Raw genomic sequence first — 24,045 nt, 5'->3', positions numbered from 1 at the left:
GGACAGCACGGCACCGTCCGGGACGCTCACCACGGGCTCGTGCAGGAGGCAATGGCTGGGGACATCCGGCTCCCGGGGCCAGAGGTCACACGGCCACCCTGCTCTTTCCGCGTCTTGTTCGTGGTAACTGACAGGACTAATTACTTGCTCTGAAGAAATACTCATCACTCAATGCCCTTTCGACGCTACGTATTTGTTGCTTGAGTCTCTCGTTTTCTCACAGATGAGGGACAGCGGTTACTGCAGGAGGACTTCACCACCCTAATTGTGTGCTACCCGACATGGGCTCACATCTACCTCGGCAGCCGGTGCTTAGAGGCCTTTTCCCCAAAGGAGACATCTTCGTGTCTGTTTCCTAAGTACAACATCTTGATGCGACTTAGCGTGGAGAATATCCAGTTAACTCACACAGACATGGTTCAATATTTCTTTTGAAAAACAGTAATGCATGTTAATACCTAGATATGATATGTAGGCATTACAATCGATACAAAGATCTGTTAATTTTCTTCTTTTAACATTTCCAGCATAACCTATAGATCACTGGGCAATGGCTACACATAATTGAACATAATTTTTTTTAACATCTTTATGGGAGTATAATTGCTTTACAGTGTTGTGCTAGTTTCTGTTGTATAACAAAGTGAATCAGCTATACGTATACATATATTCCCATATCTCTTCCCTCTTGCGTCTCCCTCCCACCCTCCCTATCCCACCCTTCTAGGTGGACACAAAGCACCGAGCTGATCTCCCTGTGCTATGTGGCTGCTTCCCACTAGCTATCTATATTACATTTGGTAGTGTGTATATGTCCATGCCACTCTCTCACTTCGTCCCAGCTTACCCTTCCCCCTCCCCGTGTCCTCAAGTCCATTCTCTATGTCTGCGCCTTTATTCCTGTCCTGCCCCTAGGTTCATCAGAACCATTTTTTTTTTTAGATTCCACATAGATGTGTTAGCATACAGTATTTGTTTTTCTCTTTCTGACTTGCTTCACTCTGTATGACAGACTCTATGTCCATCCTCACTACAAATAACTCAATTTCATTTCTTTTTATGGCTGAGTAATATTCCATTGTATATATGTGCCACATCTCCTTTATCCATTCATCTGTCGACGGACACTTAGGTTGCTTCCATGTCCTGGCTATAGTATATAGAGCTGCAATGCACATTGTGGCACATGACTCTTTTTGAATGATGGTTTTCTCAGGGTATGTGCCCAGGAGTGGGATTGCTGGGTTGTATGTGTAGTTCTGTTTTTAGTTTTTTAAGGAACCTCCATACTGTTCTCCATAGTGGCTGTGTCAATTTACATTCCCACCAACAGTGCAAAAGCGTTCCCTTTTCTCCACACCCCCTCCAGCATTTGTTGTTTGTAGATTTTCTGATGATGCCCATTCTAACTGGTGTGAGGTGATACCTCATCGTAGCTTTGATGTGCATCTCTCTAATAACTAGTGATGTTGAGCAGCTTTTCATGTGTTTGTCGGCAATCTGCATGTCTTCTTTGGAGAAATGCCTATTTAGGTCTTCTGCCCATTTTTGGATTGGGTTGTTTGTTTTTCTGATATTGAGCTGCATGAGCTACTTGTATATTTTGGAGATTAATCCCTTGTCAGTTGCTTTTAAAAAGAACGTAGCTGTTTGGCTGGGTTACATGCAGAACTCCGAGTAATGTAACATAATTTATAAAGATATGGAAAAATGATAAATTTGACCCTTTATAACATTTTCTACCCCAAACATACCAGACCTTTTCATGATTCTTCATTCTCTGTCGAAAATTAAATCGTTCCTCTTGTTTATGAGCCAACCTTTTCTTACCAGTTCAAATCTCAAGTGCTTTATAAGACTTCCCAAGGTTAGCTTCTCCATCCGCTGTGCTCCTATGGCGCTTGGTCTCTATCGCTAATAACACTTAGTACTGAATGACAAAGTCTGTTACTGACTTTATTCCACTCCCTAACCTCTAAGCTCTACAGCAGTAAGGGTTGTGTTATCATCACGGTTGTTCCTCCAATGTCTGACACACAAGGTTCAAACAAAGAGCTCGTTATATCAGATCCAGCCACGGTGCAGAAAGAGACGGTGCAATCAGGGGACAGAACCCATGTGCTCTGGAAGTCAAGAGCAAAAGCTGCTTATTTATCGTTTCCACAAATATGAATCTACTGTCCTTTGGAGACTGAAGTATGGCTACACGTGGTGCGTTTAAATCTGCTGATCATCAGAGTCACTCCTCGGTATTCATACAACCAGAAAGGACTCTCATAGTCAGGCTTTCTCTCTCCCAGTCAGATAGATTAGGGTGAACTTAGGTAGGAAGTCTGGGTCTCTGGACTTTTTACTAACAGGGAGTTCCTTGGGCTGTCAATGAGTTAAGCCAAGTCTCACACGCAGCCAATGGCTTCTATGGCCCAGGACAAAGCAGGGAGCAGGGCGTAAGGTCACCTTCACAAGGTCAGCCTCTGGACACAGAGGAGATCCATCACTCTGGCTCTACCATGACCAATTGCTAGTTCACACCGGATGCTTTTGTTGCAAGTAGTCTCCTGTTTGGCTCTGATTACCTTGAGATTAAGAATCTGACTGGCTGTGAAAATGCAATGGAATTTACATTCAGAATTCGCCAGATTCTTATGCTACCTCATTATTTTAGGATACAGATGGTGTCAAATCCTAAAAGTCACTGCCAAGATTGATGTCGAGGAGCTTACCACTTACGTTTTCTTCTAGGAGTTTTATGGTTTCAGTTCCTACATTCAGGTTTTAAATTTATTTTGAGTTAGTTTTTGTGTATGGTGCGAGACAGGGTTCTAGTTTCATTCTTTTGCATGTGGCTGTCCAGTTTTCCCAACACCATTTATTGAAGAAACTGTCCTTTCCCCATTGTACAGTCTTGGCTCCTTTGTTGTAAATTAATTGACCATATATGTGTGGGTTTATTTCTGGGCTCTCTATTCTGTTCCATTGGTCTATGTGTATGTTTTTATGCCAATATCACACTGTTCTGATTACTGCAGCTTTGTAATATAGTTTGAGGTCAGAAAGCATGTTACCTCTAGCTTTGTTCTTCTTTCTCAAGATTGCTTTGGCTATTCAGGGTCTTTTGTGGTTCCATACAAATTTTAAGATTATTTGTTCCATTTCTGTGAGAAATTCCCTTGGAATTTTGATAGGGATTGCACTGAATCTGTAGATTGCTTTGGGTAGTATGGACATTTTAACAATAGTAATTCTTCCAATCTACGAGCATGAAATATCTTTCCATTTATTTACATTTGTCATTGTCAATTTCCTTCATCAATGTCTTATAGTTTTCATGTATAGATCTTTCACCTCCATTAAGTTTATTCCTATCTAGGAATTTTATTCTTTTTGATGCAATTGTAAATTGGGCTGTTTTCCTAATTTCTGATAGTTCATTGTTAGTGTAAAGAAATGAAACTGATCTTTGTAAACTGATTTTGTACCCTGCAACTTGACTGAATTCATTTGTTCATTCTAACAGGTTTTTTTTTTTTGGTGGAGTCTTTAGGGTTTTTAATATATAAAACCATGTCATCTGCAAATAGACTCAGTTTTACTTCTTCCTTCCTAATTTAGAGGTCTTTTATTTCTTTTTCTTGTCTAATTGCTCCAGCTAGGACTTCCAATACTATGCTGAATAAAGTGCCAAGAGTGGACATCTTCATCTTAAATAATTTCCCACCTTCTTTTCTCAGTATCTCTTTATGGAATGTCTATTAGTTGAAGAAATATTAATCAATAAATTTTATTAGTTGAAGAAATATTAATCAATATCCAAAGAAGTATTCATAATCTGTTCTATTATTGTAATGCATTCGCTTAACAATAAGCTAAGGTGGTGTACGGGTTTACCAAGATCTAAATATTTCTCTAATCCAAGTTTCTTATGAATATGTGCCAACAATGGTTTGGAAATTAAGTATATACTTTAAGAAAATAAATGGCAATCTGAACAACTGTGGGTTTTCTTTTTTTATAAAGACAGGTTAAAGAGCGGTGCAGACTCCACTGGTAAATTATTTCAAAATTAATATTCTGACCCACATAGTCCTTGGTCAATCATACATCTAAAGCTATGCAAGCTCACGCCACTGTGACTGAGAGGAATCCAGGGTATCAGGTGTGTGTGCCAATAAGATGCCAAAGAAACAAAAACATGAGCGTACAAAATAGTTCTAGAAACAATCTAGGCCTTTTTAGGTGCTCTAAGAACGCATGAACTCTCTTCCGTGTCTAGCCTTTTATGTCACATTGTTGACAGTGCATGGCAGAGGCAGCTGGTCTAAGTGAGGGTTCTCGACTCACTGAGAGAAAAGAGTGGTTCAGAATGACACCACCTCTACTGTCTCTCAGATGCCCCCAAGTAACCTGTGAGAAAGGAAAGGCTTTCACACAATTACATGTCTTAAGTCTCATTTCAATAAATCACCGGGACAAGAATGAAAGCCTGCTAACTCTGAGTCTGGCTTTGCTGCGCCCTTGAGAGAGTATGTGTATGGAACGTGGCGCCGGTCAGAGAATCTCTGCTGAGAGCCTGCCTAGGACTCTACCTTGACTCCGGTGGCCTCCGGTGAAAACTGCACCTTATTAGTCAAACAAGCTAGAGTGTCTGCTGTGCTCTGCACCTGGGAAGCTCAGAGAAATCACGCATCAGGGTTTCTTCAGCCCAAACAGAGCCAGTGAGATCTGAAGATGGATCTGCCTTAGAACTGCGGCCTAAAGCTGTCAAAACTCATTGAAAGGGTGGCTGACTCACAACGAAGCCACATTAGAACTGTGCATTTAGCTCATGCTTCCGAAAGTTAACATGAAGTTAATAACTATTTCAACCAGAGCCTGCTATTAGAATACTAATCATAATAGCTTTCCATCAAAATGACTTGATTTTAATGACTTTGCAGCTTGATCGGAACACAAAAACCATGTCAATACAGTCAACCACTTGTGATTATACGACTGATTATATGAGGAGAGAGGACTGCTCCTTATTTGCAGGCTGTTTTTATAAATAATTACGCAACTTGGTTCATCAAATATTGACTGAAGACTTAACACCAGCAGGCGCTGGTGCCTCAGGGAATTAAGAGCTGGCAGTGCTCACGCTTGAACAAGCTTTGCACAAACCCAATCTAATTGGCACAGCAAGCGTGTGGTGTGCTAGTGCAGGATTATTACCCCATCAGGTGGCCAAGGAAACTGAGGCTCAGGGAAGTAAGGAAGACGGCACCCACAGTCAACAGTGGGGCTGCAAACCCAGGGCCCTTCACTCTCACTCTGCCACCTGCCAAGTCGGAGCTCCGTCCCCCAGGGGCTGGAGGTGAGGATGCAAGAGCAAGAAAGTTACAGAAATAACCAGATACTGGATGGAAGGCAAAGGGAGGGGGCACTTCTGTGTCGTGGTGGGGGGCGGGGTAAGGGAGGCCAAGAGAGGACGTGCAGAGGGAAGGATGTGGATGGAGGAGAGGTCCCCACACTGGAGGGACCGAGCAGGGGGCAAAGGCTAGAAGGAAGCCGGAGCCTTACCTGACCCTACCCTGCCTGGCTGGCTGGAGGGGGGAGCAGATCCACAAAGGGGGTGACAGCAAGTGTGGCAGGTCTTAGACAGACACAGGCGACGTGTGTGAGGTCAGCGAACAGGAGCCCACGCACCGACCAGCACAGAGCTGGGCCCCAGCAGGACCGACTCGCAAGAACATGAATGGAAGGAGCAGACGGGAACCCCTGGGCTACTTTAGCAGGCAGGGGCAGAGGTCACAGGAGGAGATCCAGAGCGACGCGACGAGCCTGAATGAGCCCTGACAGAGGCAGAGGCACCAGGCAGAGGGGCTTAGTGTCCCAAACTGACTCGCCGCCCCGCCAGTGCCCCACTGCACCCTCTGATGAGAGCCAGACAGATGGGGAGGTCTCACTTCCCGTTATAAACAGCATTGGAGCGGGCAGTTGTAAGCGAGAAAGTCACCGAAGAGGCGGGGCCACGAGGACCCTGAGAGTGAGACACCGCGGTGACGGTGACGCGCCGGGGAATTGCGCCACAGACCTTAGCGAAGGAATTAAAACCAAAGGCAAGTCAGATTTCACAGGAAATCTGGAAAAGGAAGACATCTGCAGAGGAAGATCCAAAACAAGATCCCAGCAAGAAAAAACAGGGAAACAGCCCAGACAGCAAGCGCAGTGGTTGAGAGTCCGCTTGCCGATGCAGGGGACGCGGGTTCGTGCCCCGGTCCGGGAAGATCCCACATGCCGCGGAGCGGCTGGGCCCGTGAGCCATGGCCGCTGAGCCTGCGCGTCCGGAGCCTGTGCTCTGCAACGGGAGAGGACACAGCAGTGAGAGGCCTGCGTATTGCAAAAAAAAAAAAAAAGAAAGACACCCGGAGGGACAGGGGCACCTCTCAGTCACTGAAACCACAGATCCAAAAACAGATGCCAGATTGCTGGCACCCAGCAAGCAATGAACATAACTGTTACAACAACTAAAGTAACGTATAACATCATAGATACGCTACACTCAGTTATAAAAAGGCAGGTATCTTCAATACAGACATAAATTCTGGAAAAGGCACAAAGAGAGGAAGTAGTTCCGGGTGTGTGCAATTATTAAATGCTTCAGGTGTTGAGCGTACTTTGTTGCAGGGACGCAGCCCAGGGAAGAGGAAAGCAGACGACCAGCCAGCAGCGAGGTAAGTGACCAGGCTTCCCCCGTGTTCTCACAAGGATAACAAGGACATTGGGAAGAGCTGACACACAGCTCTGACAGTGCAGCGGGACCAGCCCGCAGTGCATCCCTGGACTGTGGAGCCGGCCAGTATTCTCAGGTCCAGGGTGGCGCCTGGGTCAGAGCACCCCGAGACGGTGCTGAGTCTCGAGCCCACAGCCCTGGAGGCCCTGGGACGGGGACGGGGACGGGAGGAAGTGACTTCAAGGAGTGAATTCTGGCCTAACTGTACCCTCTCGGAGCGGCAGCTGAAGGAGCAAAGGGCAGAGTGTGGAGGAGGCCGGGCACCCTCACAGGTGGCGTGGGGCTGTGGCAGCGGAAGGAGAAGAAAGCCGTGCATTCCAGACTCTGCCCAGGTGTTCACTTTCTAGGGCATGGGAGCCCTCCTGGTGGTGACGTTTACCAGGGGAGCCCAGCACATGCAGGTCGGGGAACTCTGTGGAGGTGGCTCCTGAAACGTGGAGATGACCTAATTACAGAGTCTCAGCCCTCATCAAACTTGGCTGTCTGCAAAAAGTTCATAAAGTATGTTATGATAGCCAAAAAAACCAAACAGTGGCGCCGTCATGAAGTCCAGAGAGCAATACTGGAAAAGGTCACAAAGAAATGTAAATAGCTATATAAGACACGAATAACGGATCGATGTACAGATCGGTAAACATGGGAATCACTCATTCACGACTAAGAAGCTCTTCTGGAAAAAGAAGAAAGAAACCAGACGGGTCGGGTTTCTCCGACCCAGGTGCAGTGCCCCCTCCGTGGGCGCCCCGTGACTCCTGGAATGGCCCTTCAGCTCTGCGTGGCTCTGCAATGCCCATGTGGCCCCAGGGAAGGTGCAGATGAGGGCAGGGATCCCCAGCCGTCCTGCTGACAGGGATGGACGCTGCATCTACCCAACGGCCTGCAAAGAGGCACGAGGAAGCCCCCATGGTGAAGGCCCATCCAGCCCACGAGCCAGCGGGGCAGCCGCTGAGGAATGCAGGTCGGGGAAGACGGGTGAGCAGAAGCCGGGAAGAGAGCCGTGGATGTGGAACGTGGTCCATCACATACATGGCTTCGAAACCATCAAGGAAAAGTAACAGGTAACTGAAGAAAAAGTGCAGGATTTAAAAAGGAAAATCTATTTTTAAAAAAATGGATCTACACCTTGTTCTAACAAAATATATCTCAGATGGGTCAAACATTTCATATAAAAATATAAAGGGGCTTCCCTGGTGGTGCAGTGGTTGAGAGTCCGCCTGCCGATGCAGGGGACAGGGGTTCGTGTCCCGGTCCAGGAAGATCACACGTGCCGCGGAGCGGCTGGGCCCATGAGCCATGGCCGCTGAACCTGCGCGTCCGGAGCCTGTGCTCCGCAACGGGAAAGCCTGCAACAGTGAGAGGCCCGCGTACCGCGAGAAAAAAAAAAAAAAAAAAAATATATATATATATATAAACAGGAGCCATACGAGGGTGCTTGTGAGTATTACTTGTCCCTCTGGGTGTCGCCATCTGTTCTGCTCATTCTACTGGGGTGATCTTTTCTTTTCTTATTGATTTGTAATATCTTGTTATATGGTAAGGAAGCTAACTTTCATCTATTGTGGAATGTGCAAAGATCATCTCCTATTCTGTCCTTTGCTCTGAACCTTATTTATAGTGCCCTCTGCCATAAAGAAAGTTTAAATTTCTTCACAGTCAAACCTGTCATTTAGGCTCTTAGGCTTAGAAAGAATTTCCCTAACACACAGTTTTCTCACATGAAAATGTAAGATATATGTTGTCTAAACAATTAGCTAAAATTTAAAAGACTGAAAATGTCCAGGCGATGGAAGAGAGGGGATCTCCTTAGGCTGCCTTCAGGGATGAGAACTGGAACAGCCTTCTGAAAGACAGTTTGTTATTATGTCTTCAAATTTAGAAACACATGGACTCTGACGCTTAATATTTCCACTTCTAAGAGTTTATATTCAGGAAGGAATCAGACTACTGCATGTATGTACCATGTATGTTCAATGATGTTCATGTGCAAAGTGCTTATCGAGCACCAGGCAAAGTTCTAGGTGTCTTTCAGTGCAGGGGAGGGGAGCCTAGTTATAAACAAGTTGCTTTCATAAAATAGATTTCAGCTACTTTTAAAAAATGATATATCTATATGCACTGAAATGTGAAAAAACCTCCATAATACATTAAGTGTGGAAAGTGGTTTATAATGCATCATATGATATGGTACAACTTTTATAACATCTGCGCATGCATATACAACATGCACAGGGGAGAGGTTTCAAAAGATGTTTTCTGAGGGTCTCAGCCTGGTGGCCTTAGGTGATGTGTTACTTCCTGTGCGTTTTCTGTAATGCTTGACTTTTCTATAATAAGTGTTTCTGTGGTCAAGAAAAACAAAATATTCTTCTTTAAAAAAAAAAAAAAAGTTTGGAGTAACAGAGAAGAAAAGGCCCTCTTTCCTAGAGGCTGGCCTGTTTTTTAGTTTATAAAACAAACTGAGGTTCTTATTTCTGTGTAAAATGTGTAAATGTAAAGTTTCTGTGTAGAGGTTCCAGAACTTCACCTGCTGGCAGTGGCAGGCAGGAACTCCTGCCTTTTCATTATGAAAAAAGGACCTCTGCAAAGCTGCTATGACGGCAGCATGCACGTGCCCGCAGAGGAGGGACGCACCTTTGGCCGCACGGGGTCCGGCTCCAAGGACAAGCGCCTGCTGATAAGAGATGAGACACTGAAAGCTGGAAAGGGGAGGCAGAGAAGGACAGCTAGCAAGAATACTTAATTAAGGAAAAGAGGAGAAGATGATGGTGGAGAAAGTGGTGGCTGTGAAAAGCAGGTTTCAAACCAGGTAAGTGCACCTGACCTGTCACTCGCCAAGATCACCTACATTCTCAACAATGCGCATGCAAGACATGGGGCCGCGCTGCTGAAGGCTCACTGCCAGAGCCAACGCTGAAATGCTGAGACCATAGTCACAATTCTGTTTCTAAAGGGACGTGGGTGGCTTACTGCTCTCTGTTGAAAGGCTGAATTCTTGGTTCAGCTACTAAAGGTGAAGGGGCAGAAGGAAGCCCGTGAAAATGGTAAATGAGCCATAGAGATGCAAATGTGAAGGACAAATTTTGTTACAAAATCGATAGACCAGGAGGCTGGCTAAGTACAGACCATTCCTACTGGAAGGGACAGGAAAGCACTGAAGGTCCACAGAGGTTAAAGGGGGGACTTGCTGGAGAAGACCAGACATTCACAAGAGAAATGGAAAGAGTAATTTCAGTTACAGTTAAAACACATCAGTTATAGGAATAAAACAGTTTCACATCAAAAGAAAACCAGTCTTAACAGGGAAATGCAGAATTGCACCCAGTTCTCAATGTGGGTTCTCAGTCCAGTGTAAGTATGAAGAAGACAAGTTTGTCAACCTGTGAGTCGACGGCACCAGTCCCCACACAGTGCTGTCACCAGGAGCTCACACAGAGGAGCGTCCACAGGACTGTCAGCCCTGCACAGGGTCCCGGACAGACCGAGCAGCGCCATGGGCAGGCGGCAGGTGTGAAGACCCCGGTGTGCCTGGGAAGGAGCCCCTGCAGACCCAGGTGGAAGCTGCCAACATCAAAATCAGAAGAGATGCCTCATGAAATGCGAATTTCTTTGTAACTGGAGCACGTGAGACAATGCTTGCAACAACAGTTTAGATTTGCACAGCGGCAGAGTTCACAAAGGATTTGCACAGCCTTTAAAAATGTTACTCCTGGGCTTCCCTGGTGGCACAGTGGTTAAGAATCCGCCTGCCAATGCAGGGGACACGGGTTCGAGCCCTGGTCCGGGAAGATCCCACACGCCGCGGAGCAACTAAGCTCGTGTGCCACAACTACTGAGCCTGCGCGCATAGAGCTCGCGCACCCCAAGGAAGAGCAGCTCCCGCTCACCGCAGCTAGAGAAAGCCTGTGTGCAGCAACGAAGACCCAACGTGGCCAAAAATAAATTTAAAAAAAATTATGAATTCAAATTTATCCCCCCAAAAAAAAGTCACTCCTGCTCTCAGTCCATGTCAGGGGAGCCGAGGCAGAGGGGAGGTGGGCAGCCGGCACCCTCCTTCAGCCGGGACCCAGCTCTTGTCACCATCACCTGCAGCGGGTGAGAACCGAGACCACCTGGAAGGGTGCCGTGCACCATCAGCCCCAGTCTCCCTGCCCAGGCACGACACCCACTGAGAGCGGTACCGGGCGGGGCGACCGGACCAGGCCCTGAGGTGAGGAGGGGTCAGCCTTGGGTGCCACCAGACCTGCCGCCCCGCACGGGCCGAGGGAGGGGACGCAGGACTCGGCGGCCACAGACAGGGCAGCCGACCGGGAAGCCTCTTCCTTCCCAACTTCTTGAGGAGTCACTACTGAACTGGTTTATTGGTGCTGGGCATTCAAATGGCCATCAACAGTGGACACAGTCACCTCTGGACTTTTCCTTCTTTTCCGACTCCAGTCCTCATGCTCTCTTTGCTTTCAGTGCCACCAATAAGACTGTGGAGCCCTCCCGCTCTCAGCCTTGTGGGTCTGCACGCCTCACGCCCTGCCAGTCCCGGCTCAGGCGTCCCTCTTCCTGTCCCAGTCCCCTATCGAGCCCTAACGACCCCCGACACATGCCTCCTGGCTGAGCACGGTGGCCTCTCACGCCTCTCTGAAGGGTCTCTCATTTTATTTTTTAAAAACTTTTTGGCAGATTGATTGATTAAGATTGATTTCTGCGTTGAGTCTTTGTTGCTGTGCACGGGCTTTCTCTAGTTGTGGTGCGTGGCTTCTCATTGCAGTGGCTTCTCTTGTTGCGGAACATGGGCTCTATGCGCGCAGGCTCGGTAGTTGTGGCTCGTGGGCTCTAGAGCGCAGGTTCAGTAGTTGTGGTGCCCGGGCTTAGATGCCCTGCGGCATGTGGGATCTTCCCAGGCCAGGGCTCGAACCCGTGTCCCCTGCATTGGCAGGTGGATTCTTAACCACTGCGTCACCAGAGAAGCCCAGATCTCTCATTTTAAACAGTATTAACACTTCCTTCCACTTTCTCACTTCAGACCCCTGAAGCGGCCCACCTTGTCAAACGGGTTCACAAAGGGGAAAAATATTAGAGAAACAGTAAGAAAAGTGAACTGAAACATTGGAGATGAGTTACAAGTGTTCAAGATAGAAAGATATCAACTTCCCAGCCAGAAGTGCATGAAGGAGTTATTCAAAGCTCTTCTGAAAACCTGGGTCAACGTTTTCAGTGATGTTGACTTATGGAACTGAGCTCACAGGGCCTCTTGAGAGAAAGGACCACTTCTTAAAGCTGAGACCTGTCCCCAGCGGGGGAGAGCCATGTGGCCACCAGGAGGTCATCGAGGAGCCAGGCCCGCCTGCTGTGGGACAGACACACATGGGGCTGGGGCAGCAGTGGGGTTCAGGTGTGGGGTCAGGGCAGAAGCTGGAGTCAGAATGTCAGAGCAAGGTGGACATGTCACCCTGTGACCTCAGGGATGGAGCTAATGTCCTGCAAGGAGATCCCAACCTTCCTTCCCAGTCCAGTCTCTCCTTTGAGGGGGATGGTGGCGCACCACACCTTCCTTGACCACAGCCTCTGGGAGAAGGTCCTTGGAACCTGTGTGCTCCTGGGAACCAGAGGACAGAAAGAGGGACATGAACAGGATGGCCTGCCAAGAAGCAACTGCAGAAATGTAACCTGGGACCTGCTGGAGCCAAAGGTACAATGAAAGTCGCCGGAGATGTGCAGGTTACCATGGTAATTAGAGGGATGTGTCCTAGGCACCGACTCCCCATCTCTCTGCTTCGCCCTGACCACTGCTCACCTGCTAGAGCAGAGCGGCACCAGGCCACCCCCATGCCTTCCTGGAGGCGGTGGCACTGGGACTTGAGGGCCAGGAAGAGTGACTACCACAGGGACGTGTGTCCAGCTGCTGAGATGCTTTCCCATCTCCTGGAAGGACGTCCCTCTAGCTCGGCAATGCATTCAGTCAAGGGCACCCAGAAGGTTCTCGGCTGGGATGCTGCCCAAAGACCCGCCCGGAAGGCATGGGCAGCAGAGCTCACTGTGGGCAACAGCCCCGGAATGAGTCCGCATTTTTTCATTGAATATATTAAGTACACAACGGAGTATGTCACCAAAGTAATTTATCTTTATAAGAACATAGCTTAATTTTTGAATGAAATAATCTATTTATCCAATAATTATATTCCAAAGATTTTCAACAGGGCTTGAACAGATGACTATATTACTGCTTAGCTATCCCATTTTTGGTTTTATGGTTTCTGACGCTTTAATTAGGAAGTCAGAAAGATCAATCTACTAGAAAATCATATTTTCTTGATATTCAAGTTAAGGTTTATGGTACAGAGTTTCTTAGTTTTTACTTGTTAAAAATCAACTGGGGAAAATTCCAAATTCCTCTTAAGGAAGTTCCGAAATGATGAATTAAAAGGGGAAAAAACTACCATTTGACTTTTTACAGTAAGAATGTAACGTGCAGCCTCTGCACCGCCACCAGAGCACCTGACCCTTGATCTTCCTTCACTCACAAAACATCCAACAGCAAAAGCAAATATCATCATTCAATTTTCCACAAGAGATGCAACATAAGTTATTTCATCATTACAAAGTTGATATACAATCTCAGAAATTTTGAAAAAATTGGAAAATCAAGAAAAAAAGTCCTACTTAACAAGAGAAGCACTTTCACATTTGGATGTATTAACGCCAGACTTCCCCTAACTTGCTAACAAATGGGGCTGCGATCACATTCCAGCCTTAAGTCTCCTCCCAGCCTGAGCTTTTCCTGCTGTGGATCTTACAGGCATCTCTGACGACTGCAGACCACACAGCAGTGAGACGCTCAGCCCCGTTAAAGTTCAGATGGAGTCACGACCCTGGAAGACCCCAAAGGCTGTCAGCGGTCTTACCTCCTATGTCTTCGCCGCTGGAGGAGCTCTCAGGACTCGAGCAGCTGGGGGCCTCCGGCGGAGGGGGGACCCACCCCTCAGGAGGCAGGCCCACGGTGTAGAGCCGTCGCGCAGGCTGGACCTGAGTGTCACCACCTGCAGGAAGAAGCAGGGACAGATGCCATCAGACGTCTACTTGCCGAGCAGCTTCTCCAGCCACTTTCACTGAAGATGGGTAGCCAGAGCCGTAAATACTGATGTCAGTCAGCCAAGCATTTTGCCAGCAGAGCCACTAAGCTCTACACCCAGACAGGGACAAGGGGTGAGCTATGATTATGTAAATTCACATTAAGTTACTTATTATGTAAACTTCTGGGGTTTTATAATATGGTATAAAAACATAACTAATTCATGAATAAGAAGCAGAAAATAAGAAGACTCCATGTAACACACCCCTCATGACCACAACATGAATCTCAACATTTTGGTGCATAACCTTCTGGACCTTTTTCTCTCTATATGCTAACAACATGTATGCAGTGTGTGTGTCTGTTCACACCCACACACAGACACACACACGTCTTAATGGGATCACGCCACACACAGACACACACACGCCTTAATGGGATCACGCATCATTATACACGTATATATTATATGTATAATATCATTCAAAAGTGAATATGATAAAATATTAAGATACATTTAAGCTTACATACTCTCAAAGGCTACATGATAGTCCATGTCATTGGCAAATTTAACTATAATTTAACCACTGTCCTAAATTTTGCATATGGAGGTTGATTCTAAATTTGCACTATTACAAGCACCTGCTATGACCATCCTGGCTGTACATAACTTTGCACCACTGACCACAGGGTTCCTCCAAACAAATTCCTGGAAGTGGACCTGCTGAGCTGCACCGTCCGGAGAGGCAGCTTCCGGTGCTGCTGCCATGCTCTCAACACTGGGCAGGATCGACGCTCTAATCTTCATGTTCTCATTCAAGATATGGCAAAGTAACCTTTATCCAACACAAGTGGATATCCCCATTAGTCTTTCTCAGAAAAATGAATATTTTACTTTAAAAACAACGAAAAGGACTGAGCAAAATCACTAATGCACATATAACAGAACGTGTGGTTGAGAGACATTTAAATTGTGAAAGCTTTGGAACATTTTCAAATTCTTCTGCCATCAATATACTTCACTTTTGTGAAGCTAAGGGGCAAGAATGTAGTTCTTATGTTAATCTGATCCATCCAGTTGATTAACGACTGTGTCGTTACTGCCAGGATCAAGGGCAGAGCAGGGACGTTACCGCCAGGATCAAGGGCAGAGCAGGGATGTGCTTCCAGGCAGACCATCCCCTGTCGGGTGACATCAACATTTGATCATTTTTCACAGAATACTTTTGGGAGCTTTTAATCAGCTAACAGAACTTGGAAACACTACTGCTCACTTAAGTATCAGGATGAATACAGGCGGTGCCGTGGACCCGAGGCAGGATATGACTCCTGTTATGAAGGGCAAGGATGCACCTGAGGGCAGAGCTCTTCCCGATGCTCCCATGCCGAGCACACACTCATCTGAGGCCAAGCCTGCGGGCTGAGGAAGGCGATCTGCTGTCTGTGTCAGGGTGGCCAGGCGCAGAGCGCAGCTTCCCGGCCCGGGTTTCCCTTGTCTCTTCTGGTAGAAGATGGCTCATCACTGCACGGCAGTCAGATGTCGTGTTTCACTGCTCAGGGCCCGGGGCTCAGCAGGGCCACAGCATCCCCTCGCCCACACATCGGGCCCGCAGGGTGAGGCTTGGGGATCTGGACGAGGCATGTCAGGACCCCCTTCACTGCTGACAGAGGCCACCGTCTCCCTAGGAACACCGGGCTGGCCGCGAGGCTTCAGAAGAGGCGACTTAATCAGCTCTCCTCTTGTTGATCGGCTGGCTGAGATCCGAGGTTCATAATTCTCACCCTTTCTGGCTCTGGGTCTGATTTGCAGGACACCCACTTGAGCTTGATTTCATGCCTAACCTCTGACTCCCCCTGCATTGTGCCTGTCCACATGGCCCCCTGCCCACAAGCACACACGCGTGCCCTCCACCAGGGCACCGCCACCAAGCCACCCTTGGGACGGCCGCAGCCTTCACGATCGGTGTATTTGTGTCACGGAGCTTGGGGCACAAGGCTGTTTTTTATAATTCTTCTGGGATTACCTGGCTCTTTAAAATATATACAGATATAAAGCAATAACAAATAATAAGGGTCCAACATGGGCTCTTGGGTGACGGAAATTCATCAAAATGCATACACACCGATTGTTGTGGCCATTTACAGATCATGCCCTCATCTTTAAGAACAAATGGAATCACCAATGCCCTTTTGAAACTAACAAACTAACAAACAAACAAACAAACAAACACTTCTGCCAAGTGAACAAATAGTTACCAGAATCAGCATGCTGTGTCCTAACTGTACAAAGAACATTTTCTCAACCTCATCCAAGGACTGACTGACAAAGGCCCCTTTCCTCATCTGGCTGCTTCTTCCAACACTGAAAAGACTTGGACACACCTGCAGCTCTGCTTATCGCCAAACTGTGTCCTCCACAAGCATCTAGCCTTCAAGCAAATCCTCAGATGACCTTTACAGAATGTTTCATATGACCTGCCCACAACTTGTATTTGTCTATTTGATTGTGATTTCATTGTTTTGTCTTTAGCCAAGATTTCTCTTTTTCTAGCTGCAAATGAATTGTTTTTTCTTCAAAATTCCCAAGGCATATTGCTTCAAAAAATATGTTGCTCTTTCAGGATTAAAAAACACTCAAGAAACTAGGGCTAGAGGGAACTTCAAATGACAAAGCATGCATGAAAAACCCACAGCTGGCACTACACTCAATAGAGAAAGCATGAAAAACACACGGCTGACATTATACTCCATTGAGAAAGCCTGGCTGCTTCCCTCTAAGATTAGGAATGATTACAATTCACATTCTTGCCACTTCATTTCAACATTATACTGAAAGTACTAGACAAGGCAATTAGTCAAGAAAGAAAGGAAGTAAAGGCATCCAGATTGAACAGGAAGAAGTAAAACATCTCTTCTCACAGATAAGATCTTGTATATAGAAAACCCTGAAAAATCCACATACACAAAAAAACCTGTTAGAGCTATTAAGTTTGGCAAAGTTGTAGGATACAAGATCAACATACAAAAATCTATATTTCCATATTTAAGAAACCACTGCCTAATGCAAGGTCAAAGCATTTATTAGTATTTCCATATACCAGCAATTAATAATCCAAAAAGAAAACAATTCCATTTACAATAGTATCAAAAAGAATAAAATACTTTGGAATAAACTTTTTTTAAGTATAAAATTTATAATGAAAACTACAAAGCATTGTTAAAAGAAATTAAAAATGACTTAAATGGAAAGCTAGACGAAATTCATGGATTGAACAACTTAATGTTGTTAAGATGGCACTAATCCCCAGAGTGTTCTGCAAATTCAGTGCAATTTGTATCAAAATTCCAACTTCCTTTTTTTTTTTCTTCCAGAAATGGACAAGCTGATCCTAAAATTCATATGGAATTGTGAGGGACCCCGAACAGCTAAAACAATCTTGAAAAACAACGAAGTTAGAAGACTCTTAACTCTGATTTCAAAACTTATTACAAAGCTACAGTAATTAAAACAGTGTGGTACTGGCATAATGACAGACATAGAGACCAATGGAACAGAATTGAGAGCCCAGAAATAAACCCAAACATTTATGGCCAATTGATTTTTTTTGTTTTTGTTTTTGTTTTTTTTTCGGTACACGGGCCTCTCACTGTTGTGGCCTCTCCTGTTGTGGAGCACAGGCTCTGGACGCGCAGGCTCAGCGGCCATGGCTCACGGGCCCAGCCGCTCTGCAGCATGTGGGATCTTCCCGGACCGGGGCACGAACCCGTGTCTCCTGCATCAGTAGGTGGACTCCCAACCACTGTGCCACCAGGGAAGCCCTGGACAATTGATTTTTGACAAGGGTGCCAAGTGGAGAAAGGACAGTCTCTGCAACAAGTGGTGCTGGGATGACTGGATATCCAGACAAAGGAATGAATCTGGACCCCTACCTCACACCATATTCAAACATTAACTCAAAATGGATAAATTACTTAAATGTAAGAGCTAAAACTATAAAACTCAGAAGAAACCTTAGATGTAAAATTTGTGGCCTTGGATTTGGCAACAGTTTTTTAAATGACACCAAAAACACAAGCAACAGAAGAAGAAATAGATATAATGGACTTAATCAAAATTAAAATGTTTTATACTTCAAGACACCATCAAGGAAGTGAAAGGCTAACCCATGGAATGGGAGAAAATATTTGCAAATCATGTATCTGATAAAGCTCTTGTGTCCAGATTATGACCACCTCTTACAACTCAGCAGCAAAAAGACAAGCAATCCAATTACAATATGGGCCAAGGACTTATATACACATTTCTCTAAAAAAGATACACAAATGTCCAACACACACATGAGAAGACACTCAACATCACCAGTCATCAGGGAAACGGGAATCAGAACCACAGTGAGGTGCAATCTCACACCTACTAGGATGGTTAGCCTAGTAGGGTAAGAAAACAGAAAATAGCAAGTGTTGGCAAGGGTGTGGAGAAACTGGACCCCCCCCTCCCCCCGCATGGCTGGTGTGATGAAGAATGGTGCAGCTGCTGTGGAAAACAGTTTGGCTGTTCCTCAAAATGTTAAACATAGGAGTACCACATGACCCAGCAATTCCACTTCTAGGTTTATATCCAAGAGAACTGAAAACACATGTCCACACAAACACTTGTGCAGGGATGTTCAAAGTGGCGTTATTAATAAAAGCCTAAAAGTAGAAATAACCCAAATATCTGTCTATCGATGAACAGATAAACAAAATGTGGTATATCCACGGAATGGAATATTATTCAGCAACAAAAAGAAATGAAGCACTGATACTCGTTACAATTCAGATGAACCTGGAAAACATGCTAAGTGACAGAAGCAGACACAAAAGGTCACCTATTATGCAATTCCACTCAGGCAAAATGTCCAGAATACACAATCTGTAGAGACAGAAAGCAGGGAGGCATGAATGGGGATGACTGCAATGGATATGGGTTTCTTTTGGGGTGAAAAGAATGTTCTGGAATTAGTGGTGATGGTTACATAACATTGTGCGTATACTAAGAATCACTGAACTGTACATTTTGAAATGGTTATGGTAAACTTTAGATTAAATGAATTTTATCTTTAAAAAATAGGGCTTCCCTGGTGGCGCAGTGGTTGACAGTCCGCCTGCCGATGCAGGGGACACGGATTCGTGCCCTGGTCTGGGAAGATCCCACATGCCGCGAAGTGGCTGGGCCCGTGAGCCATGGCCGCTGAGCCTGCGCGTCTGGAGCCTGTGCTCCGCAACGGGAGAGGCCACAACAGTGAGAGGCCCGTGTACCGCAAAAAAAAAAAAAAAAAAAAAAAAGTTGCTGCATGTTGTATGGAGTTTTCAGAAAAGGGCATATAAGTTAGGCTCATTTGCATCTGTGAAATACTAAAACTATCAGAAATGCCTCCTCTATTTGTGGCCTGAAGCCATGAGAAAGGGTGTGGGGGTCCTGCCCACCAGACCCCTCCCCCTTCCAGGATGCCTGGCGGCCAGAGGGTGGTCTGGAAGGGGAGAAAGCGTGGGGTGTGCAGAAATGCAGCAACTGGACGCCCCTCTAGGACCCAGTGAGACTGCCCTGGTCACACCACATCCTCATTAAACACTCCCCCTTAGTTTAGGCCATGGCAGGTGGCCAGTCTACACTGCGCAAGGCACACTGTGCTGCCTTAGACAGCAAGCACCACACGCAGAGTCTGCAGTCTGAGAAATCACATGGGTGGAGAGGTCCACCGAGAACACGGGCCGAAACCTGACCTGCGGTCCTCATGGGACCTCTCCTCTGGCCCCATCACCATGCTGGCTGGGCCAACTCCATCCGGGCACTGGCGTCTATCCTGTCCTATCCTCCGACTGTGCCACAGCCGCTGGCACCAGCCACCACGGGGCGATCACCACTCAGCACCATGGGTGCCCCACTGCCCATCACAGCTCAGGCTGCAGCTGGGGCCCACCCCCAGCTCCTGGCGGACGTGATGGAGGCTCCGCATGCTCAGGGCCCCCTCATCCACTCACACCAGGCATCTGCTCCATGGAACAAGCTTCTCAACCTTCCGTACGGGTCATTTCACGTAATCGATACATTCTGAACCAACTTTACATCAGCATCTTGATTTTTAGTTCAACATCCTCATACTGAACAACAACAGCACCTCACAGCCGCCTGCTGAAATGACATGACTGAACCTGGAGCTTCCGTGGAAAGACACCACCCAGATTATTACTATTAGTGAAAAATCGCTGTTAAAACCGTCAAGTTAGAAGAGGGAAGAAAATGCAAATAAACGCTAAAAACAAAATTTTTAAAAAGACTAAGAACATTGGTTCAGTCAAACTTGGACAGAAAACCAGGAACACCCAGGGACGCCTGCTCCTCACGTAGGCGGCACGTCTTCCCTACGGTTCCCGCCTTGCTAAGCTGTGCTGTGCTTATTCAAAACCACGTGCGTCCTTCACAGGTGGAACGGGTGTCACGTTAGTTTTCTGGGCAGCATCACAGGTGGGGGCTTGAGCACAGGTGTTCCTTCTCTCCTGGTTCTGGAGGCTGGATGTCCGAGATGGAGGTGTCACAGGGCTGGTTTCCGAGGCCTGTCTCCTTGGCGTGTGGATGGCTGTCTTCTCCTCGTGTCCTCATGCAGTCATCTTGCTGTGCGTGTCCGGGTCCTGATCTCTTCCTGATCTCACCAGTCACATTGGACTAGGACCCACCCTAATGGTCTCGTTTCACTTAATCACCTCTTTAAAGGCCCCGTCTCCAAACACAGTCAACATCTTGAGGTCAGGGCTTCAGCGTATGAATTACGGAGGATACAATTCAGCCCACGACAGTATGGTCTTTGAAAGGTAAAACAGCATTAAATAGTAGCCACTATTCCTTAGTGTGACTCCAGGGGTGGGAGTCCATCCTACACCTGGCAGGCTCTCTGTCAGAACAGCAGCAGGTGCGCCAGAGAGTGGTGGTCCTGGGGGGATGCTACACGGGGGTCAGAGCATCCCAACCACACCAAGGCACATGAGGACACAGAAAGGGAACTCGGCAGCCCCAGGTTCATCCTGAAGGACAAGCTTGTGCAGCCCCCCATTCTGGGGGGGAACGCTTTCCCCTCGTCCGCAGGCATTGGCCATCTCATGGGTGAAACAGGCGTGGCACGATTATTTCTGGAGATCCAGCCTGTGGGCAGCAGGCATGCCCTGGGCTTGTCGGGCCTGCCACTGAGATCTGGTCCAGGGAGGGCCAGGATTTGTGGACATAAGGTTACCGGGCCAGGCCAGCAGGAGAGACCAGCGCTCAGGAACAGAATCACTCTAGGACAGAGCCCCGTGAGGGGCCACTGCCAAAGAGAAACAGAACTGACCCGAGAAAGGGTGCTGGGAACTCTGCCCTCTCACGTCCACCTGGGCACTAGGGGCTGCAGCCAGGGCTGCCCCCACCTCGCCTGGCCTCTTTCCATGTGTCCCACTTAGTGGCCCCTCGCCGGGCAACACCGCTGCATTGATGGGGAACCAGAGTGAGAGGAGCCTCCACGGCCGACCACCTCACTGTGTGAGGATCTTGGACAGACATCTGTGAAGAGCAATGGACAGGAGACTAAAACAGGAGAGACGTCAGGACCGCGTCCTGGGTGGCCAGGGACTGGGGCAGGGTGACAGGGCAGATGAGAGACCAGGCAGCAGGGTCCAGTCTCTGCGACCGGGAACAGCATGTAGATGAACTCAACACCAATGGCGAACTTGACCTCGTCCCCAGCTGGGGGCACCGATGCTGGCTTCTTCCCTCCCCAAGTGAAGTAACTGTCCTCCCAGAGCGTGAGCAGAACGACACCTGCCCGTCCCCTGAGGTGACACCCCAGTGGCCTGAGGCCAGGCACGTGCTTCCTGGGGAATGTCCAGGGACCCGCCCTCACCTGTCATGAGGGGGATGCCCCCGCCCTTCACTCTCTCAGGAGCCACTTTCTCAGGTGGGTTTCTGCAGGCTGGACTCACTGGGGCCCTCTTCTCTTGGCCACGTGGAACCTCAGGATACAGTTTCTTCAGCACTTTTCCAACAAACACTACAGAGGCATCAATTTGCAAAAGAAAGGAAAAGAATTACTGACGGCAGTTTTATTTAAATTGCAAATGGATTTTATAGAAAACGAAGACATATCACGACATCACTACCTCAGGACTGCCCCCTATAGGACACCACTGGGGTTGTCCCCCCAAGATCCTCCAGCACCGTCCCCCTCAGAAGACCCCCAGCACCGTCCCCATCAGGGGACCCCTCATCACTGTCCCCTGAAAGGATGCTGCCCCCCAGCACTGGATGCCCCCACAGGTGTGGGCACAGGTAGGAGCCGCTCACACCTGTGCTCACACCTGGGGGCCGCACTTGGGCTCACAGTTCTGTTCTTCCCTCACCTTGTCTCTGGTTGAATGTATGTATAAAGCACAGACTGCGAGGTGTTTTGAGAATCAGGGTTTGAGGTCCTGGGCCCCAGCGCAGCCCTAGACAGGCTGGGTCCACGTCAGTTCACAGCAGATACGCTGGGCAGGCCCCAGGCAGCCCCGGCTCCTCCCTCCAGGGCACCCGCCGGGGACCAGCACAGCCGGCTAGGTTCTCACAAGGGTGTGCAGAGTCTTCATTTGGTTTATTTTAGTTTACATTCTGATCTAACTGGAGGGGAAGAGCTGCCACAATGAATAAATATTTCTGTCCTGATTTAAGTGTGAACAACAGGTACAATCTCAAAACAGCATCCTAGAAAAGGTGAGGGGAAAAGGTTCACCCAATGAACCTGTTTTAACCTCATTAAATTCAGAAACAAACCAGCAAAGAGAGAGAGAGCTGCTCTGGAGTAACCAAGCACCGTGGGGCAGAAATTGGGACCCCGGAGAAGGGTTTGAGTTCTTCAGATGATGAGGTGGAGGATGTATGTTTGGGCCACTGAGGACGCGGTGACGTGAGAGGGGAAGTCTGAAGGGGCCACCGAGTGGCTTGTGGGTCACAGAGGGCAGGGTCCTGTCCCCACGTGGGAGGCACAACCCTAAAGACGCAGACCACTCCTCATTTCATCATGTGCTCAGACAGCCCTCGCAGCAGCAATAACCCCCTCCACCGGTACTAGTTGGAAAAAACACAACTTGGGTCTAAAAACACGAAAGGCCTTCTCAGAAAACTATTCAAGCCCAGGCAGTGCTTGGCCGGGCGCCTGGGAGGAGCACGGGGTCCTGATGCCACCCGCCCGCTGGCCCGGTGGCCTGATGGCTGGCTGCCCGCTTGGCCAGGAGGCCCTGGATGGAAGAAACTGCCTCTGGCGACGATGCCCTCATTTACGGTCTCGGGTCCCGGAAATGCTGGACTCCAACCCCCACCTCTGCCTGCTTGAACAGCGCAGGGCCCCGCTCAGAATATTCTCAAGGCCTCTGCAGACAGCCCCGGGCAGTGCGTGCGTCACGGGGAGACAGGCTGTTCTGTTAGACCGGCGCTCAAAGACACGTCCAGAGGGTAGGTTCCAAGTTTCCGTTAGAAACTGAACTGTCCTGTGCATTTCCTTAAATGGCAGAGGGGAAAACACTCTATTCCAGAAGACTGGGTGGCAATTTCCAGGGGAAACCAAAGGCAGATAAAATAAACTTTACCTACAAACTATCAACAAGTCAGCATTTTTATGAACTAGAACAAATATTAAGGTAAAATCCTAACTGGGCACCTGCTCTAAAACAAACTCGGGGAAGCTCGGGGCCTGAGACTCGCCTGGGCTGGCGGCAGCTGACATGGGCGTCCAGCTGAGGTCATCTCTGAGCCGAAGCTTCTGCACACACGTGTGTATCTGAACACAAAACAACACTACAGGAAAACCCGACACAGGTCATCACCAAGCAGTGCCTGCACCACAGCTGAGCAGCCACACAGCCCGAAGAACCCGACATAAAAACACAGCGATCCCGGGGAGAAACCAGTGCAAACCAGGCCCCCAGAAGGCCCCTTCTCCAGGGAACACTGAAGCGGATTGGGCACCTCACCATTTTGCTTGAACAGGTGCCCTGACTACAGGCGGCAAGGGCGCGGCACACAGCAGGCTGGCCAGGAACTCACCGCCTAGGCTTTCTGCCGTGGATCCTGAGCTGAGACATTGGTGGTGTGCAGGGCAAGGAAAAGAACAGAAGCCCGTGGCGCTTTCACTGAATTCACCGGACTGCGTACGTAAATTGTATTTACAGCCTA

At 47.9% G+C, this 24,045-nt stretch overlaps 1 protein-coding gene across 5 annotated transcripts in view; it reads right to left on the bottom strand.

Annotated features, from left to right (window-relative positions):
• Positions 1 to 24,045, bottom strand: part of ERICH1 (glutamate rich 1) — a 109,318-nt gene that overhangs the window by 73,224 nt on the left and 12,049 nt on the right. For all 5 annotated transcript variants that reach the window (XR_004033915.3, XM_060291640.2, XM_030830392.2 and 2 more), the window contains 2 exons: positions 21,743 to 21,889; positions 13,666 to 13,800 (listed from right to left, as the gene is read on the bottom strand). Coding sequence is in view for 4 of the 5 variants with exons in the window: in XM_060291640.2 (XP_060147623.1) it covers positions 13,666 to 13,800; positions 21,743 to 21,889 (282 nt within the window). In the remaining variant the exon portion in view is untranslated. The remainder of the gene's footprint in view (positions 1 to 13,665; positions 13,801 to 21,742; positions 21,890 to 24,045) is intronic.

This window comes from Globicephala melas, chromosome 21, assembly GCF_963455315.2.
Source record: "Globicephala melas chromosome 21, mGloMel1.2, whole genome shotgun sequence".
Classification (NCBI taxonomy): domain Eukaryota; kingdom Metazoa; phylum Chordata; class Mammalia; order Artiodactyla; family Delphinidae; genus Globicephala; species Globicephala melas.
Note: the sequence above shows the minus strand (reverse complement) of the source record. Positions and strands in the feature narration are given on the sequence as shown.